Source organism: Pelodiscus sinensis, chromosome 11 (genome assembly GCF_052426305.1).
Source record: "Pelodiscus sinensis isolate ZL-2025 chromosome 11, ASM5242630v1, whole genome shotgun sequence".
Lineage (NCBI taxonomy): Eukaryota > Metazoa > Chordata > Testudines > Trionychidae > Pelodiscus > Pelodiscus sinensis.
In genome coordinates, this window is record NC_143062.1 from 27,091,582 (window position 1) to 27,109,621 (window position 18,040).

Genomic DNA, 18,040 nt, shown 5'->3' on the forward strand with positions numbered 1-18,040 from the left:
TCCTTAATGTTAAGAGCTAGGACTACCAAATTTGGTATGCAGCTTCCTCTTACCATAACTTAAAGCAAGGTGAGGGTTTGCTGTGCAGAAGTGGGAAGTGTTGAAGCTCACCCCCTCCACCGCTGCCCCTTGATGTGTACGGGGAGACAAAATTGTACAGAAAAGAGAGAATCACTAGGCAGGCAAAAGGGGCTGGCTGGGGGCACCCTCCTCCCCTGGCCCAGAACTGCCCCAGCCCTGAGCGTCTTACCTCCAAACTGCCCTTTAGGGAGGGTGGGGGGGGACGACTGCAGCTCCCCCTCTAATTTGTAAAGGAACATTACTGCCTCTTCTCCTTCATCAGGAAGCAAGGGGAAGTGCACAGTTTGCTCCATTCCTCACTTTGGCTAGGGAATCAGGGGCAGTCAAACCTGGACCTGTCTCAGTCTGGGGACATGTACCCCTCTACTTGCTATGCCCATTGGATTGGCAGTGGCTGTGGAAAGGTGCTTCTCACTCCAGGGAAGACTGCATACTGAACCCCTCACCCCCAGCCCAGAGCAATGATTTAAATGAAAAAAAAAAACCCACAAAATTAATTAAATTAAGGACCTGTGCAACACTGGGTAGATCTTCTAGTTATATTATGTTGGAATTTGGCCAGGATACCAGGTATCTGTACTCTAGTGAAAAGAACTGCAGGATTTTCTCTGGTTACAATTAGCCAAGACTTGGGTTTTTAAGTTATATCTAGAAGACAGGACATTTAATACAGAGATGTAGAGAGACAGCAAAGGTCGGGGGCGAGGGGGAAGAGCAGGAGCCAGTGCTGGGGGAGCCAGCTCACACCTGGTCTCAGACACTTCGCCTCTGTTTTTAAATGTATTAAAAGCTGCTAGGTTCTGCCTTTCAAATGTATTAAGAGCCGTTCAGAGGCTTTTAATACATTTCAAAGGCAGAATCACAGCAGGGTTAGCTCCCAGAGCCGGGAGCCAACCCCGCTCCAGCTCTGCAGTTTCCCCCTTATCGACTAATCGATGGAAATTCTATCGGCTATTCAATTAGCTGATTAAATGCAATTTAACATCCCTATTCAATACTGGAGCACAGTATTATTAAACCATCACTGGTTTAATCTTAACTCCAAGTGAAGGATGCCACTTACCGCATTATTAACATTGCGTTGCACAGTGTATAACCTCATTATATTAAGGAAAGTGGTAGGATAACAGCCCAAACTGGGATGGGTACAGATTGAGACCCAAATAAAATCCTAAAAAGAGACAGAATATATTTAAAAAACAAGGCTGTTTTCTCTTGAACACAACTTTGTGCACCTCCTTCACACCCACGCTGCTGCATTAAATATTGGACACCAGCATGAATGTAATATTTTCTGGATTTTGTCAGCCTCTAGCACAATCTCAGCAATTTCTTAAAACCTCTTTTTATTTTTTTATTTGATTTTTATGTTAATTATAGTACAGTATCTCTTGTAATATGTGCTAGCATGGTACATTCTGCAACATTTCACCCCTTTCCCCAGTTGCTATTCCTTAGCTTCACGGCTTAATGACACAGAGTCAGTAGATCACAATATGACCCTGTTAAAAAAATTTTAATGCCATTTTTACAAATTACAGCATAATGCACCGATTACCAGGATGAAAGCAAAGTCTCGGAGTATGTCTGGAGACCAAATAAAAGAACGTTTGAACATCTGTTCATCCTACAAATGCCTTTAAATGCTTTGATTTTCTCATAATCATTTTGTTCCACCACTTCACCCTTTTCTGAATGTGTATCCAACAGCCCCAGGACAGCCGTCAGAGATCTGCAGTAAGAGCACATTATAATCAAAGTTCCTGGGCACACTTAAGTTTTCCTCTTAAACGTACAAGGGAAAAAAACAGTTCTCAGCAGATACTGCCAACTCTCAGTCCTATAAAATACTGTGCTCTGCTGCATGAGCAAAGTGAGAGGACAACACACTTCAAAAGGGGGTTATAATACAGAATTATAAAGCACTAGAGTACTGTTCAGCTAGACTATTGACCTAGTAAGTATTCCTAACATATATGTTTTCAGATGGACCGAGTTCCAGAGCAAGCGATTGGCCCTGAAAAATGCAAGGAAACGGAAAAGGAATTCAGAAAGTTCAACAGAAAATGCTATGTAACAATACACATCTTGCACAGTTAGGCTACTTTCCACGTAGATGTATCAAAAGTCCTTTACAAACTTTACAGTCAAGAATCACTTACCTATCACCAAAATGCTACCACCTCTGGTGTGGAACACAGCAACCAGCAATACTAGTACAGTAGAAAGAAGAGTTTAGGATAAGAAACAAAGATCACGTCCTTCTGAAGTTTACATGGGTATTTTAGGATTGGCAGTTAATAACTCAGGTTGGTATTTGTTGAGGACAGCAGAGCTAAAAACTCTGCACTTGTAAATAAAACAAAACAAAAATATTACCAGAGATTCTTTAGTAATTGCACATGATCCAAATTTCACTTTTGAGTTTTCCTGAAATTATACCAATAATTATTAGATTAATCTGATACAATCCACAGGCATTATCTGTGTTATCTATTTAGCAGTATCCTGTACACCATGGTATTTAAATGCTAAACGGGTGGGCAGTATTGAGTAAAGGATGCAATATAGAATTTGATACCCAAATAAAATTTAAAGAAGACAGAACACATGTAAAAAAACAAAGCCGTTCTGTCTTGAACACAACTTTATGCACCTCTTTAACAGAAAGAGAATGCAATAAATATTCTTCTGAAAGGTTGCCTTGTGGGGGGGCATATATGAGAGAGGACAGTGGTAGCAAGGACCTTTGCCTTATAGGATACATTTTCCAGCAGGGCTGGCAGTACAAGTCATATTAAGCTGTAACTGGAGTTGCCTGCTTAATTCCTCATGGATCACACAAAGCGTGCCCCATCATCTTAAAGGATGTGCTAAAGCTTTGGCCGGGACTCACTCACTCAGCAGAAACTGTTTGGGATTATTCCACAAAGCACTTCCTCTGATCTGATTTAAAAGGGCACTGTCAAGCTATTTTAGGCACCAAATTTGCCCAGCCTCAAGGATGGTTAGTGGGAAATGTCCTCTGGATATTGAGTTTTTTGCCCCTTCCAGTGCATCCTTATCACCAAATAAATAAGTCCTATAACATTTCGCTATGCTTAAAAAAAAAAAAAAAAAAAAAAAGCCATCCAAACAAGCAGAAAGGGCACTGCCCCTATTCCTATTAGTAGATGGTAGATCAATAATGCTTGGCAAGCAAGACAGCAAATGATCTGTTATGGTTATTTATTTAGCACTCTGACGTGACCTAAAGAAATATACTGGCTTGTTGCATGTGTCCCCACATCATTTTGATGGCTGGTCCCCACAACCAAACTACTTACTGACAGCAAATAGTTTATTGCTTTTGATCAAATGGCAGAGGTGAACATTTTGGTGGTGTAAATCCTTAGTTCAATCTCTGCACAAGAGTACAGAACCTGAATGTGTACAGTCATTGTTAGTATTAGTGTTAGGGTGGCCTATGCTTTACAAGAAACCAACAAGGGACACTGGAGAACTGTTATCTCCAGCTTTTACGAGGTGGAACAAGAAATAAGTACCACCACCTATGAGAGCCGTTCTAAATCACTAATAGTTTGTAAAGCACCTTAAAAATCTCCAGTTTAAAAGCCTTATAATGTAACTGCAATCTGCTATCTTTATTTTAATGAAATAAAGCCATTCACTATTTCCAATAGACAACTTTTTGTTTCATTCTCACAAAACAATCACTTTGGTCACAAAAATTAAAGCAGTTCCAGCACAGATTTTCTTAGCAATGACTCAGAATAGCTTACCCTCCCAATTTCCTAAAGAATCAAATAAATAGCCTGGAGACTCACAAAAGCGGTGTGAAATATTGTAGAAAAGCAGTTCTGAACAGTCAGACTAGCAAACATAACAATACAGATCCTGAAATAATGTGCATATGGGAATTTTCTAACACTGCAGACTGTCAAGATAAAAATCATTTATACAGAAATTCCATACTCATCTCTCAGACGGCACCTCACATTAGTTTATCTAAAGGAATCTAAAACATCTATTCTAATTTTCACCCTTTACACTAGGTATTTTTTGCCTCTTGCTCAGCTAAGTTCACATACTGGTTCTCATAATATTTTATTTGGATTTTCCATCTTACTGCAGAATGCTTAAATTAAAAGAAACTTAGAAATGTTTTTTGTAAAATGTTTTATCAACTGTAAAACACAACTGTAGAAACTGATAGGTGACACTTGCCATGAGGGACAGTAGGGAGATTCAAATAGCAAAATCAGAACATGCACATTCTGGAGGTCAAGTGCCGCCATGGGGATAGGAGGGCCTTCTAGCCTCGATCCATGGACATGGCACCTTTATAGGATATTAATGAGCTAAAAAACCTTTCAAAGTCCAAGATTTTCAGACAAGAAATATGTTCCACCTAAATTCATTTTGGTATGTAAGCCTTTTAAGCACACTTCAGACATCAGCTAGGAGACCTGTTTTGCCTTCTCAAGATTGAATCATTTTCTTCTGTGTATCAAAGACATATCTTTTAAAAAGAAGGCTGATAGTAACAGGCTGGGCTGAGTCAATCTTGCTGCTTTCATCCTCTTTGGCTGTATCTCCCTTTCCTGTCTTGGATTTCTTCTTGGAGGTGACAGTGAGAAGCACCTTTGTATCTGCCTTGAGTCCACCTGAAAAAAAATCAAGAACATTCATAACAAAAAATTGCCTATAAGCATTTCAATATTGCAAGTGGGACACCTGAGAACAATGAATAAGTAAGATCAATGCAATGTATCTTATTTCAAGGATTTATTGGCTACAACTAAAATTATGACAATCCTTCAAAAGTGCAATTTTGAATAATTATTTCCCACAATCCTCTAGAGCCGCCTGCATCCCCAAACCCAGATCCACGTTCCTTGCAAGCCCTAGTACAGTTATCCCATAATTCTGACTCCTTCCAGAGCTCTGAAGAGCTAAACAGTGATGGATTTTTAACAAACCAGGTCAAATTGCCTGATCTAGGCCTTTAACTCTACAGACATCCCTCTTTATCCCACATGGATGTTTTCCAGCAGCCTCTCCTTTCTTGTGAGTGGATCTGGGGCTAGCATTTTTTAAAAATTGATAAGAGTCACATTTAACTTTGTTCTATATCTGAGAAGCAAAACCTACTCATCAAAAAAATCACAGATAAAGCTCACAAGAACATAAAAGACAAATAAAAAATTAAAATCCCAAAAAAGCAGAGCTCCATAGGCAGCAGAGGGTCTTGAATATCTTTAGTCCATTACCTCTGAGAAGCACATTCAGTGCCACCTGTCTGCATACTCCAAAATGTAGCTCTCAGGCATTTGGCCAGTTTCAGTTCAGGTGTTTTTAACCTGTGGTGTCACATAACCTTATCTCAAACACTTAATCAGCTTCTCCCACCTCATTCCGAAATTCAGAGACGGAGTCTCATATCATGGCTTGACAAAAAGATTGAGATGCTTATGATTTACTGGAGACAGGAGGTCTACAACACATGTGATTTGCCCCATTACAGAAACCTCTTGAGGTTATTTACAGATGACTATGGGCACTCAGTACCAGAGAACCTTCTCTACTTGCTATGTCAGACAGCAAATTGCTCCAAGTGGCATTCACAATGTGCTGCAAAAGGCGGAGGTGTAGGGGGAAAGGGGCACCACTGTAGCAAGAGAATGAGAAATATACAGGTGCTGCAGCAAAACCATTACATTGTCAGCCATCCCCTTCAATTCTTGTAACTGGTGTTCTGAAATCAATGCCAAATCCTTGATCCATAGTGCGCTAACATGTACCCCACTCTCCTGTTCCACATGGTGGGGAAGTGAGGAGACTCAGATGCTCTCTCCAAGCACAAAGGGATTTGGGAATAAGGGAAAAAAGGAGCCCCTTGTATAAGTAAATAATTTAAAAATACCTGGCCTAAAGTTGGGGAAGTCAAATGTCAGGCAGCATTAACGTTGCATACGTTCTCTAAGACCTCCTGAAATGTATATGAATGACCAGTAAAAAGTTCTTTTATCTTCAGGTATTGGGATATAAAAATCAATATTTATTTCATGTAAAAGTGATGAGATTAGTTCTGCTCAAGGGTTGAGAAGTTTGACGAGATTATCCTTGCACATGTGAGACATAATTAAGTACGTCAGATAATACGGTAAAACTCATGGTTCACACGCCATCTACTGCCCAAGCAGTTCCACAATCTGGCCCACACGTGGCTGTCACCACACGAGTCCTTGCGGCCCTCGACAGTGTTCCGGCTAAAATTTTCCATCCATGAGCGGAGTGAGTTTTTGTCTTGTGCACCAACAGCATGGTCATGTGCACTTGTTCGGAGGTGGGCCACTAAGTCACCCAAGTTATTAACAAATATATCATAAATATCTTATAAACCTCTACCTTTTCCCCTCTGCTGCCATCTCACTCACCTCCCCTTGCCCCATCTGCTCCCCTGGTGCCTGCCGCCCATCACCCCTCACTCCCCTCTGATGTCCTGGCTCCTGCCTTCTCACTCCACTCAGCCCTCCTGGGACTTGCTCCCTCTCCCCATCCTCTCTGACCCCTGAACCCGCCCTTCCCTGCTGTGCCCACCCGTCCTCTAGCCTCACTCTGATTATCTGTAGCTACCCCTCCCCATTCTCTCTCCTAACATCTCCCTCTACCCACCTGCCCTCCCTCCCTCCCGTGTTGCCAGTCTCTCCCTTCCACATGTCTGCCCTTCTACTTCACCCCCACAATCCCCTGGTACCTGCATCTTACTTTACTCCTGCAACTTCCTGGTGCCTCCCCATTTCCTTATTGCCCATGTACTCCCAACACCTGCTCCTCTTGCCCTCTTCCTCTCTGGGCCCACTCCCTCACCACCCTCTACCCCAGTTTTCCTCCCATCCCTCTGCACCATCACACATGACTTGCTCCATCTCCTGCTTTCCTCGTGCCCACACCTTTCAACCTCCTCTTCTCCTGGTGCCAACTCTTCTCCTCTCCTCTTCCTTCCTCTTGTCCCCATTGCCCCTCCCCTCTACCTTCCTCTCCCAGGATCGCTCTGTCCCCTCCTTTCTCCCACCCCCACTGACCCCTTCCTCCCCCAGCTCTGTCTGCCCTTTCCCCTTGTTATCTCCTCTTGGACCCCTGGCATTTGTCTCTACTCCACCTGGGCCTGGAGCCAGGATCTTGGTGCTATTTTTAGTACCCTGGCCCTGCCCCAGGAGCAGCTGTACCATTGCCTGGCTCCAGTCCTGGCACATGGGGCAGCCGTCCGCCATGAGGCCCTGCCCTGGGAGCAGCTGGAGCTGGGACTGCACAGCAGCTACTGGATCAGGGATTGTGCAGCTGCCCCATGTGTCAAGAATGGAGCTGAGGCTGTGGTGCAGCTGCTCCTGGGCCAGGGCCATGGTGCTATTTTTAATACCGTGTTCCAGACTCCAGCTTCAGCAGCCACCACATGGCTTGCCCTGGCCACAGCTCCAGCCTTGGAGAACGGCTGAAGCTAGCTCCAAGGCTGTGTGGTGGCTGCCCAGCTGCTCCTGGAGTGGGGCAGCCGCCCACTATGCAGCCCCACCCCAGAGCAGCTACTGCGCGGTTCTGCTAAGGTGAGCAGGAATCAAAATTGTAGGCACATGCCTGCGCAGGTGTGCCCCTTAGAGAGAACTGTGGCCCTGGTGTGTGTATGTGTCTGTATCCTTCCCTAAGCCCAGCCCTGGCTCCGCTCCACCCTGCCTCTTCCTGCCCTACTCCATTCTCTCCCCCCAATTTACCCCCCTCCTTCAAACTCCCTCTCCCAAAGTATGCGGCCTCAGGGATTATCTGAGGGCCTGGTGTGGGTGGCAGTAGGGGTGGTGCTCCCCCAAACTCAATGTAGCGGCAGGAGCCACGGAAAAGCAGAGTAAGCCAGCAGCCTCTGCTCTGCTCCGCTCCACTGCCATTTCCTCGTGGCTCCCACCACCACAGTGAGTACAGGGGAGCCACAACCACTGCTGCTGGCCCCAGCCCACCCAGGACCCTGCAGGCTAACCTGAGTAGGGAAACCATAGGACAGTTGGGACAACTGCCACGAGGGCCCTCCAAAGTAGGGGGCCTGGGGCAGCCACCCGGAACCATCCTCTGCACTGGATGGGTCTGCACACACCTATCCCGGGACACAAGGTTGTGCCAGCAGTGGCATGGAGCTAGCAGCCAGAAGCTACTCTAGCCCCATTATGATGCTGGTAGGGGTAGCAAGAATCCTAGGGGCTTTTAAATTACCCAAGGGCAGCAAAGCAGGGTCCAGGGGGAGGAACATGCAAAGAGCTTCCACCACCCACCCCAGAACTCTGCCAGAGGCCTATTAGAAAGATTTGAGGACTGGCACTAAACTAAGGTGCGTTTGAGACCCCTGCAGTAAAACGTGACATACTATATGCTTCCACAACACCGCATAATTGTTTTTGTTGTTGCTGATTTTTATAAAACCAAAACCCAAGAGCTGTCCACATAAAAAACGTTTTTAAAAGTATTTATTTGCATTGTGACAACCTGTCAGCATTAAAAATGAAATAAATTCATCATTTAATAGAAAGTACCTTCTTTTACATTTGGAAAGTGCCTAGCACATTTTGAATGCTGAAAATAGCAGCAATAATGTTTTTTCCATTGCAATATTAGCTGATCCAGTGTAGCTCCCTGCATATATAGGATATGTTCCCTTTTATGCATTTCCAATTTTTTGACCAATCTCATTGCAATCCCTAACTTAAAGTGCTTCCTGTACTTCTCCAGGGAGACGGATTACTTTTCAGAGGGCACTCAATTTGGACAAGGAAGCTATGCAGTTTAGTTTTACTTTGGTTACTACTCAGTTTCCCTTTCTTAGTCTCATCACTAGTATTATGTTGCTGCTACTGAAACATTGTTGCTATTAGAAAGATATTTAAATTCAAAACCACTCAGAAAGGCCCCTTTTTATTAATTACAAATGAGAAAAGTTATTACTTTTACAAGACATTTTAATTAAAAAAATATCTAATTTGGGGGGTTAAAACATGACAAAAGTAGTCAACATTTTCTCTCTTGCATGTCAGAAGCTGGTTATCTCATTCCATACTCAGGAACCTTTCCTCTATATTTATACAGAATTTAGCACAATGAGCGAGGCCTCTGGGTACAATCACAATATTTAACATCAAACAACAGGGACAGTAAGTTGTTTGAATTTCAGAGTTGTAGAACAATTATAATTCCAAATGAGCAAAGCATCTGGGACTCTCACAGAACCCATTGAGAGCCTGAAGTGCGCAGCACCTTTCGAAATCAGGCCATTCATGCAGGCTACTGCCTAAATTTAAGCACCCACATTTGAAAATTTTGATTTCAAGTAAAAATGATTAAAAAAAAAAAAAGGATAATGGAGCCACACAAAGTATAAAGAACAGCAGATGGGGAAAAAGCCTTTTTTTTTTTTTTTTTTTTAAAGCATCCAGAAAAATTGGGCCGGGGGGGAGGGGGGAGGGGCAAGGGGAGGAGAGGCAAAAACTTTACTTGTCTCCAGTCTCAACACCCATTCAGATTCAAACGAGGTATTATATGCAAGAAGAGTAAGCAGCAGAGCTGAAAGAAAGTGGCAGTTCCTACAAGTGAAATCATGGGCTGCCGTCCAAATGCAGCTCAGGTATTATTAAACTTGCAAGGTATCTAAATTACTTAATCAGATCCCATGGCCCTCATTTTGCAAACAGATTAGGTGGCTGGCATCATACCCTGACAAATGGCAGTTGCTGTTTTTTTCACTCTGGTGCCAGGAGGTCTATGGCTGAAGAGGCTCTATGATACAGAACAGCACAAAGGAGCAAGCAGAGGGAGACAGTCAGAGAGGCACAATCTAGGTTTCATCTACCTCCATGGATTTCTCGCGTTACACACAATGCATACTTTACATTTTACAAAACCCAGGAAATGAAGGAAAATATATCTGTCACCGAAGAAGACATCAGTCCTTTAATAGCTGAAATGACGGATATTTTTAGATGAAGCTCTAGTTTAACTTACTTACATTAAGGGTCTAATCTCTCCTGAACAATGACTATGTTAGCTTGAATACATAGCGAGAAATCTGTTCCATTAATTAAGTGCTGCCTGTACTAGGATTTGTAGCAAATGTTAATAGATTTTTTTTCCTTCCTCTGTTGGACAATTACTTTATTTTGCCAAGTTGCTAATGGATTAAATTTAAAAGGTCTGTTAAAAAAGACTTTAGCTTCAAAGTTCTAACAAGCATCTTGCCCATATTGCTGGGAAATACCTACATATTAATATTATTAATGGGCACTCCTCAGAGGCATAGTAGATAGCTGAAAGCTTAGCAAATTCATTCTCACCATCAACCTGCCTTTACCAACAAGTATATAACATAAGTCTTCCAGTCAGACCTCATTTAAAATGTATTTATACTGTACTCTAACCTAGGTTAGAGAAGGAAATGTAAACATTAGCATCTAAATCATTGCATTTTGTTAAATTTCACTATTATTACTCTGTTTTAAATACCATGTCAAGACTCTCACATTAACTACAGGGGAGAGAGGGAGAGAGAGAGAGAGAGAGAGAGAGAAAGAAAGAAAGGCTCTGCTGTGTACATTAGTTCATGTACAAGTCTTCATATGCTCATGTAGGATTTAGGTTCTGGCTAATAAAGACCAAACAGGTAGCCAACTCCTTCCAGAACTCTCACACTGGGAAGATACAGGAGGAATGAATGCCCACAGACTTGCCATTGCCAGGTCCCTGGATTAGGTGTGTGGGTGGTTGCGGCTCCCTGTTTCTGGAAGGGGCAGGGCCTCAGATAGAACTGGCAAGATCGGGGCAGCCAGCCTTCAGCACTGCCCAGAGCACACTACACTGTGCACCGTCCTCCCCAGACAGCCCTACAAGCCTCCTGGAGCACATTGCATGGCGCTTTGACAGTGATTTAAAATGCCTGGAGCTTCAGCTGCTGCCACAGCAGCAGCAGTCTGGAACCCCATCTGCTGCCAATCTTCATACTAATGCAGCCCAATATACCATTAGCCTTCTTGGCAACAGTTAACTCATATCCAGCTTCTCATCCACCGTAATCCCCACGTTTTTCTGCAGAATTGCTACTTAGCCAGTTGGTCTCCAGCCCAAGCAGTGCATGGGATTCTTCAGTTCTAAGTGCAGGACTCTGCACTTGTCCTTGTTGAATCTCATCAGATTTCTTTTGGCCCAATTGCCCAATTTGCCTAGGTCACTCTGAACTGTAACTCTACTCACCAGTGTATCTACTTGGCTAATTATATTCTGCCCACAGCAGTTAAATTACTTCTGAAGTTTCTGCTAGATACAGTATCAATACACGTCCCCAGCTGTTACATAGTTTTGCTATGCACTGTCGGAATGCTGCTGTGTTCCACCCCTGAGCATGCTGCATTTCAGTGGTGAGTGAACTGTGAACTTGTGTGCAGGCTTCTGGAATGAAATTATTGTAAGAGCTGTTATATTGGAACTGGAATTATCAAGTGAATTTCATCGTGGTCTTCATTGTTAGGGAAAGAGTTGGTCTTTCTTAATGAGGAAGAAAGAAACTGTTTTAATTCTGGAGAATGACCTAGGTGAAGTTCAGGCCACAGCCATATTTGGAAAATTCTCACATAAAACTGGACACAATCCTTTCATGCACAGTGCCAATTCTACACAATGGCTTGAACTGCACTCTCCGGCGGTCCTTAAAGGCACATTTTGTATCTTGGCTTTCACTGCTAGCAATCAAGAAAGAATTCAAGAAAACAAAACTGTTTCCCAAGCACTGTTTGCTGGTGCCATAATTAATATAATCAAACAATTCCACAAATTACTTCCAATTGCTGGCGTCACTTTCATGTTCAGAACCAGACTTTCAAAGAAGGGCCCTTCTTATCCTGCACCCCTATAGAGGTAACTCATGGTTCACACAGTGGTAATAAGGCTTCACTAAACAGTATAGGATAATTTGTACTGTAATAGGTCCCTAAGGTAGCATGGACACAATTTGAAATGCCATCTAATTTTTCTTTTTTAATTAAAAAGCAGTTATCATATTTACATGACATCACAAAAAAAATCAGAGAAGACAATCTGAAAGTTCCCACAGTTTGCTGGGGGTCTTTTCAAGGTCAGCAAGAGTTTTATGGACTTAATTGTACATAGCCCGGCATCCTCTCTGCAGAGTCAGCATTCATTCTACTAAATGGAGCTCAGGTTTTAATACTGCAAGTCCCATGGCCAGAAACTTTTACCATATTTACTAAAACTTCCATGATTTCTGGAGCTCCAGACTTAATTTACCACTTAGATCAAGCACATTTTATCAAGTGTGCATTCAGTATGCCACTCATCCATAGGTTTGTTGGTCCACCTCTAGGCAGCGAGCTGAATCTGCAGAATAATTGAAGTGTGCAACTCGAACTCAAAAAGTCCAGGATATAACTGCCAGGATCCAGCACCAAAATATGATTTGTCTGGAAGGATGTTTACGTTCTGGTGATCCCTGTAAACAAAGCAGTGAGATGGGACAGATTTTTCCATCTATCTACTCCACTGTACACGGTAATTTTGTTCCATAAACCTCATATAAACCACTTGAACAAGTCATGGCTGCCAAAATGATATTCCAAAGGCAGTTTTATCCTTAGCACCCACCCAGCATCTTCTCCATCCCAAACTCAGACCCCTGATCTGAAACAACTTAGAGTTCTGTATTACTCAGATAGTTAACACACACTTTCAGATCACAAAACAGGATTGTGTTTTTATACGCTAAAAAATCCGTGGCCATCTGATACTTGATTACTGTCAGTGTGTTGCATACTGTGCCTATTTGTTGACTGTGGGACAGAGATTAGATCCTCTTGTTTCAGAAGTAGGCCCAGTTAACTTTCAGGAACATGGAGAGGCAAAGAAGAGTGTTTATAGTGGTTTTCGTTTGGTCCATTAACTGCACACTATTTACTTGTCTATTCCATGCTGAATATTACTGAAATAAAACAAAATGAAATAACGACAGTGCTATTAATGTTAAGGGTAAAGCTGAACTTGATGTCCACAGGGACTCCTGATCGAGTTTGGCAGCAGGAAATTATTAGCTGATCAGCTCTAGCTTCACCATCATACTGGGAAACATCCCAAGTTATTCAAAACAGCCAGACTGGGAACAGAATATTTAATTTTTTGTTCCAGAAGCAATTGGTCACTATTATGTCAACTGTTGATGTACATTTGTTCCCACTCTCCATGGACCTGCTTAATGATCAGAGCACTCTTGCTAAAGTAAACCTGACCTTGGGGTGGTTTCCGTTAATCAAAGATCGTTGCTGTCTCATACATCTTTGGCCAAAATGTTTTAATTAGCAAGATAAATATTGTCCAGTAAACAGTGGAAGTGTTGGTAAAGCTGCTAGACAATACTGACTTCACATGGTTTGGCAAATTCTCTGGTTTGCACCAGTCAGGTCCCAAGGGTACTGGGCTAAAGAGGTTCAATATTCAGTATTTCTAATATTTAACAGATTTAGTGCACTCTTGAGCTAGCTCTGGAACTGGTTTTGAAATGTGAAAATCCATGCTACTTAGAGACTACACACCTCAGTTATGGAGCCAGAGTTCCGCTCTCTCCCCACAGCACAAGATCTGCCTCCCATATTGTTACAGTCCCATTACTTGTCTTCGCTCAAGAAAATGAAAAGTGAACAAGAGCCAGAAAAATGTTCTTTCTGGTTGAACTGTTCTTATGAATACAAGGAAGAGCAACTCCTGGCCAGAACAAGCACAGATTAGGCAGGAGGGGCAAATTTATCACACAATCCAAACTCTGCCAATACACATCAATACTGATTGGCCACACTCCTCTATAGCCAATTCTATTCTGTGCACACAGCTCTGTCCATGTCTCCCATTCTTGTCTTTTAACTCTCACTACTATTCCTAACCCTGGAAACAGGCACATATTTGCCACTGGAACCTCAAACCATATCTAAGAGCCAGTCTTGTAGTAACTAAAATCTATTTTCTAATGAATGTGTAAACTAACTGAATTCTGTATAGTCAGGAATAGTCGGGACAGTCTCTTAAAACACGAGAATTACTCAATGAGGATGGACTCTTGCCCAGGTTTCACTCTAGCAGGGTCTGTAATGTTTCAACTTTCATATCTGAAAGGAAGCAGTTGCCTCTGATGGACTGAATAGCAGAACTCAAATTTCTGTGCTGATTAAGGGATAATCATTCCAACCCAGTGCATGGAGACTTGACCTGTGAGAGTTCATAATTTAAATACCCGGTGGCACTGAGTTGGGATCATATTTATCTCCTGTGTGGGTGTTTTGAAATGAAAGCACACACTGGTATAGGCCAACAGATGCCTCGATACCCCAATACCAAAAAGAAATCAATGCCTCCATTCTGCACTAAGGTAAGCAGCATTACAACAGGAAATGTGGTTTGAACTCAACACAAGGGGCTTAAATTCCATCAGGGAAGCCTAACGAAAAGCAAACAAGTACAAATACACACGATCTCACAGCAGCCTTTCAGAAATGCATACAAGGCAAAACAAGTTCAGGTGAGACAATTTGATACAGAACCAAAGGCAATTCATGACAAAGCCGCATCAAATCAAAGTCCTGCCAGATCTATGGACCTATAATCCTCCCATCTTGCTTGCAACTCTTGATGTCGAGTAGGGACCATAAAAGCCAGTTAAGGCCCAACTCTACTGACTTATACTGGGCATTGGCTACTTAGGGCTGATCCAGAGTTTAAATTGGGTGCTATTCATCTTCCCCGGGCTGCTTTTTTAAAGCAATCCTGAACAATGGGACTTCAGAATAAAGACTAAAAGAGTTGTTTTTAAAAAAACTTCTAGGCAAGGGCCTTTAATGCGATTAATAGGGGGAGGAGGGGATGGTAGCAGCTTTTTCTTTTTTATGTTATGTATATTGTGTGTAAACAAATATGCAATTTGCTTTAAAAAGATAAGGTGATTAAATTTTTATCAGGCTTGTACTCTGTTGTCACCACAACAAAGAGAATTAGGAAGAGGAAAGAAAGGCCTTTTTATTTGAATTATGCTCTTACCAGAGGTTCTCCACAGCACAGCAGAAAAGCCACTCAATGTTCTCTAAACAGGCCCTTTGATTGCATTTTATTCAACTTGTTTGCATTTGGAGCAATCGAAAGGAAAAGAACGCTCCACATTTTGATGTCTTAATGTTCCTTAATACCTTCTTTAATTTATATTAAGCTTCTTAACTAGGGTGATGAATTCTTCAAAAACAATAAAGACCCAGTACAGAAATCTTTCACACACCATGAAAATTGAAATTATAATGTATTCATGGCTTTTTTGTTACAAAAATATTTAGAAGAAAGATTTAAGGCACACACAAAAAAATCCTGAAAGTTGTATGAAAATGACTTGATCCGCAGAACTAGATGAAAGTTCAAACTAATTATTACATGGAAAAGAAAATGTTGGGAGGGTGGAATGTAGAAAACAGTAACAGAATGTTTTGTTATTCTAAAGTTTTCAGTCTTAATATCTTATAAATTCCTTCTCTATCACTTTCAGCAGAAAAGGATTCTGGAAATGTTTGCATTTTTGTTATATGCAAAATAAATTTCATTTTTTGCTATCCCTCCTTCCCCATGTTACTACTATTCATAGTCTTATTTCCTAAAAAATGGCTTTTAAAAGTTTAAGCTTCCACAATATATTTCCATTTCTATCTTTTACAGAGGGCCAAAATCAACGATGCACATTTAATTGGTGGATTTCTCAATGATGCCTTGAAATGCCAAATACTGAACATATTTGTAGGTGCCTGGGTGAAGTTTCCCAGACTGAGTTGCCATTCAAGGTGGATCTCAGTCCGACAAGCAATCATGTTTATGAGAAAAGCAAGGATAATGTAAACATGGTACTAAAACAGGCCACACAAAGGACAAGACTCAATGGGTTTGTTCTTGGATGTACTGTATATTTGCCACAGTTAAAGAAATACTCTAAAATTGCTGAGTATACAACACTGATTATTTGCCCCATGTTGCAAATCTTATTCACTAGGATCCCAATAATTTTTTTTGAAATATTTATGGCATCCATCATAGCCCACATGTTCCTAGCAAGAAACCATTATGCTTGCATAATCTCAATTTAGCTTTTTCCACAATCTGTCTATTGGCTGGCACTTAATTTTTTCAGTATTTGTTGAGAACTACAAAATTGTTATATATACAACAAACACATACACACACACATGCATTTTATATATACATATATAAATAAAATAATATACATGCACATCCCCACCCAAACTCATGAAATTGTTCATTGTTCCCCACTCCACAAAGAAATCGTCCAAAACAAACAAACAAGCAAACAATTCATGGTACTATTTGTATTATAAAACAACATGATGTCTAGATATTGCACTACCCTGATTTGGTGCAACAGAAATATGGAAGGGGAAACAAACTTCCAAGATTCTCCCTACCCCTGAAGTACATCAAATCACCCTAGAAATCCCTCTGAAAGAAGCACATTTGAAAAGGAACATGGATTTGTTATTTTCTGTCAACATTCACTGATAAGCTTGCCTCCCTTTGTGTGAGTTACACTTTTGTGTTAGCTTCCAGGACAGCTAAAATTAAAACCTTATGACAAAGCTTCCCCCACTTATTGAGTACTTGTGAAAAAGCTTGTTGAACTGCTACAGCAGTCAACTGGTCACACTTCATAGATTTGGGGGAGGGGGGGGAATAGCTCAGTGGTTTGAGCATTGGCCTACTAAACCCAGGGTTGTGAGCACAATCCTTGAGGGGGCATTTAGGGATCAGGGCAAATCTGTCAGAGATGGTACTTGGTCCTGCTGTCAAGGCAGGGGACTGGACTTGATGACCTTTCAAGGTCCCTTCCAGTTCTAGGAGATAGGTATATTGCCATATATTATTATTATAGATTTTAAAATCTGTACACTGTATGGTTTTGTAATTTTAAAGTAAAAGAATGCTGACCTTAATCCAATAAAGTGGGATTGTGCCATGCAGTCTGTATACTGTCTGGGATGAAATGACACATCGCTCCTTCCTAAACTGAATCAGACACATGCAAGAACAGTAGCATCAAACTCATGATCCATTGCAGTAAAACTTACAGCCTTCCCTGAACAGTACTACTCAAGCTGAAGTGGGTGTTCATGAGAAGGCACAAAATAGCTTTCCAATCAGAGAATGTACCTAAAGCCAACTCCTACCCAGGTATCCTGTCTGCTCCATATTTATCCTGCATTCCTAATCTCTGTTTATTCAGGAGACAGTAGAGAGGAGAAAGACAGTGCACTATTAAAGCAGAAAGGTGTTCAAGCACAACAATCAGTTTTGAACCAATGAAGCCTACAGTACATATCTGCCCAAATATTCATTATTGAGTAAGCACATAATTTGCATGCACAATCACAGTAGTCGTGCATGTAATCAACTATTCAGAAATCTTAACTGGTTGCATGCAATTACGAAAGTTAGGGCCTATAAGTATCAGTGATGCATGAATTTTTATTAAAGGAATTTTGTTAAACCCATTCAAAGAAACTGATTCAATAAGTCTTTGATAGATCAAGGAATTTCCTCTAATTGCATCTCAGATAATTTAAAACTCAGAAGTGCACAGGCATCATGATGTTCCACAGGTTTTACCATTGCTGTGTGGTATTTTTGACCAGCTAATTTTCCTGCACTGTATTTTCATGAAGTCAGCCACTCTGCTCCACCCTTCTAGCATACACCAGATATCCAAGAATAATTTTTCCATTCTTGTTTAATTCTATTTGTGTACCCAGCAAATATTAGTCCAGTCAATATTATAACCAGTGTTCTAATAAGAAAGAATCCACAAAAGACAATGGAAGTTTGCAAAATTGGCCCC

At 41.5% G+C, this 18,040-nt stretch overlaps 1 protein-coding gene across 3 annotated transcripts in view; it reads right to left on the minus strand.

Annotated features, from left to right (window-relative positions):
- Positions 1 to 1,581: 1,581 nt before the first annotated feature.
- Positions 1,582 to 18,040, minus strand: part of EEFSEC (eukaryotic elongation factor, selenocysteine-tRNA specific) — a 199,124-nt gene continuing 182,665 nt past the window's right edge. For 2 of the 3 annotated variants that reach the window (XM_075938811.2, XM_006120222.5), the window contains one exon: positions 1,582 to 4,748. In XM_075938811.2, coding sequence (XP_075794926.2) covers positions 4,575 to 4,748 — 174 coding nt within the window. In that variant the 3' untranslated portion in view covers positions 1,582 to 4,574. Of the gene's footprint in view, positions 4,749 to 9,554; positions 12,611 to 18,040 lie in introns of those variants that run through there. The other variant, XM_025183148.3, reaches the window with a different exon arrangement.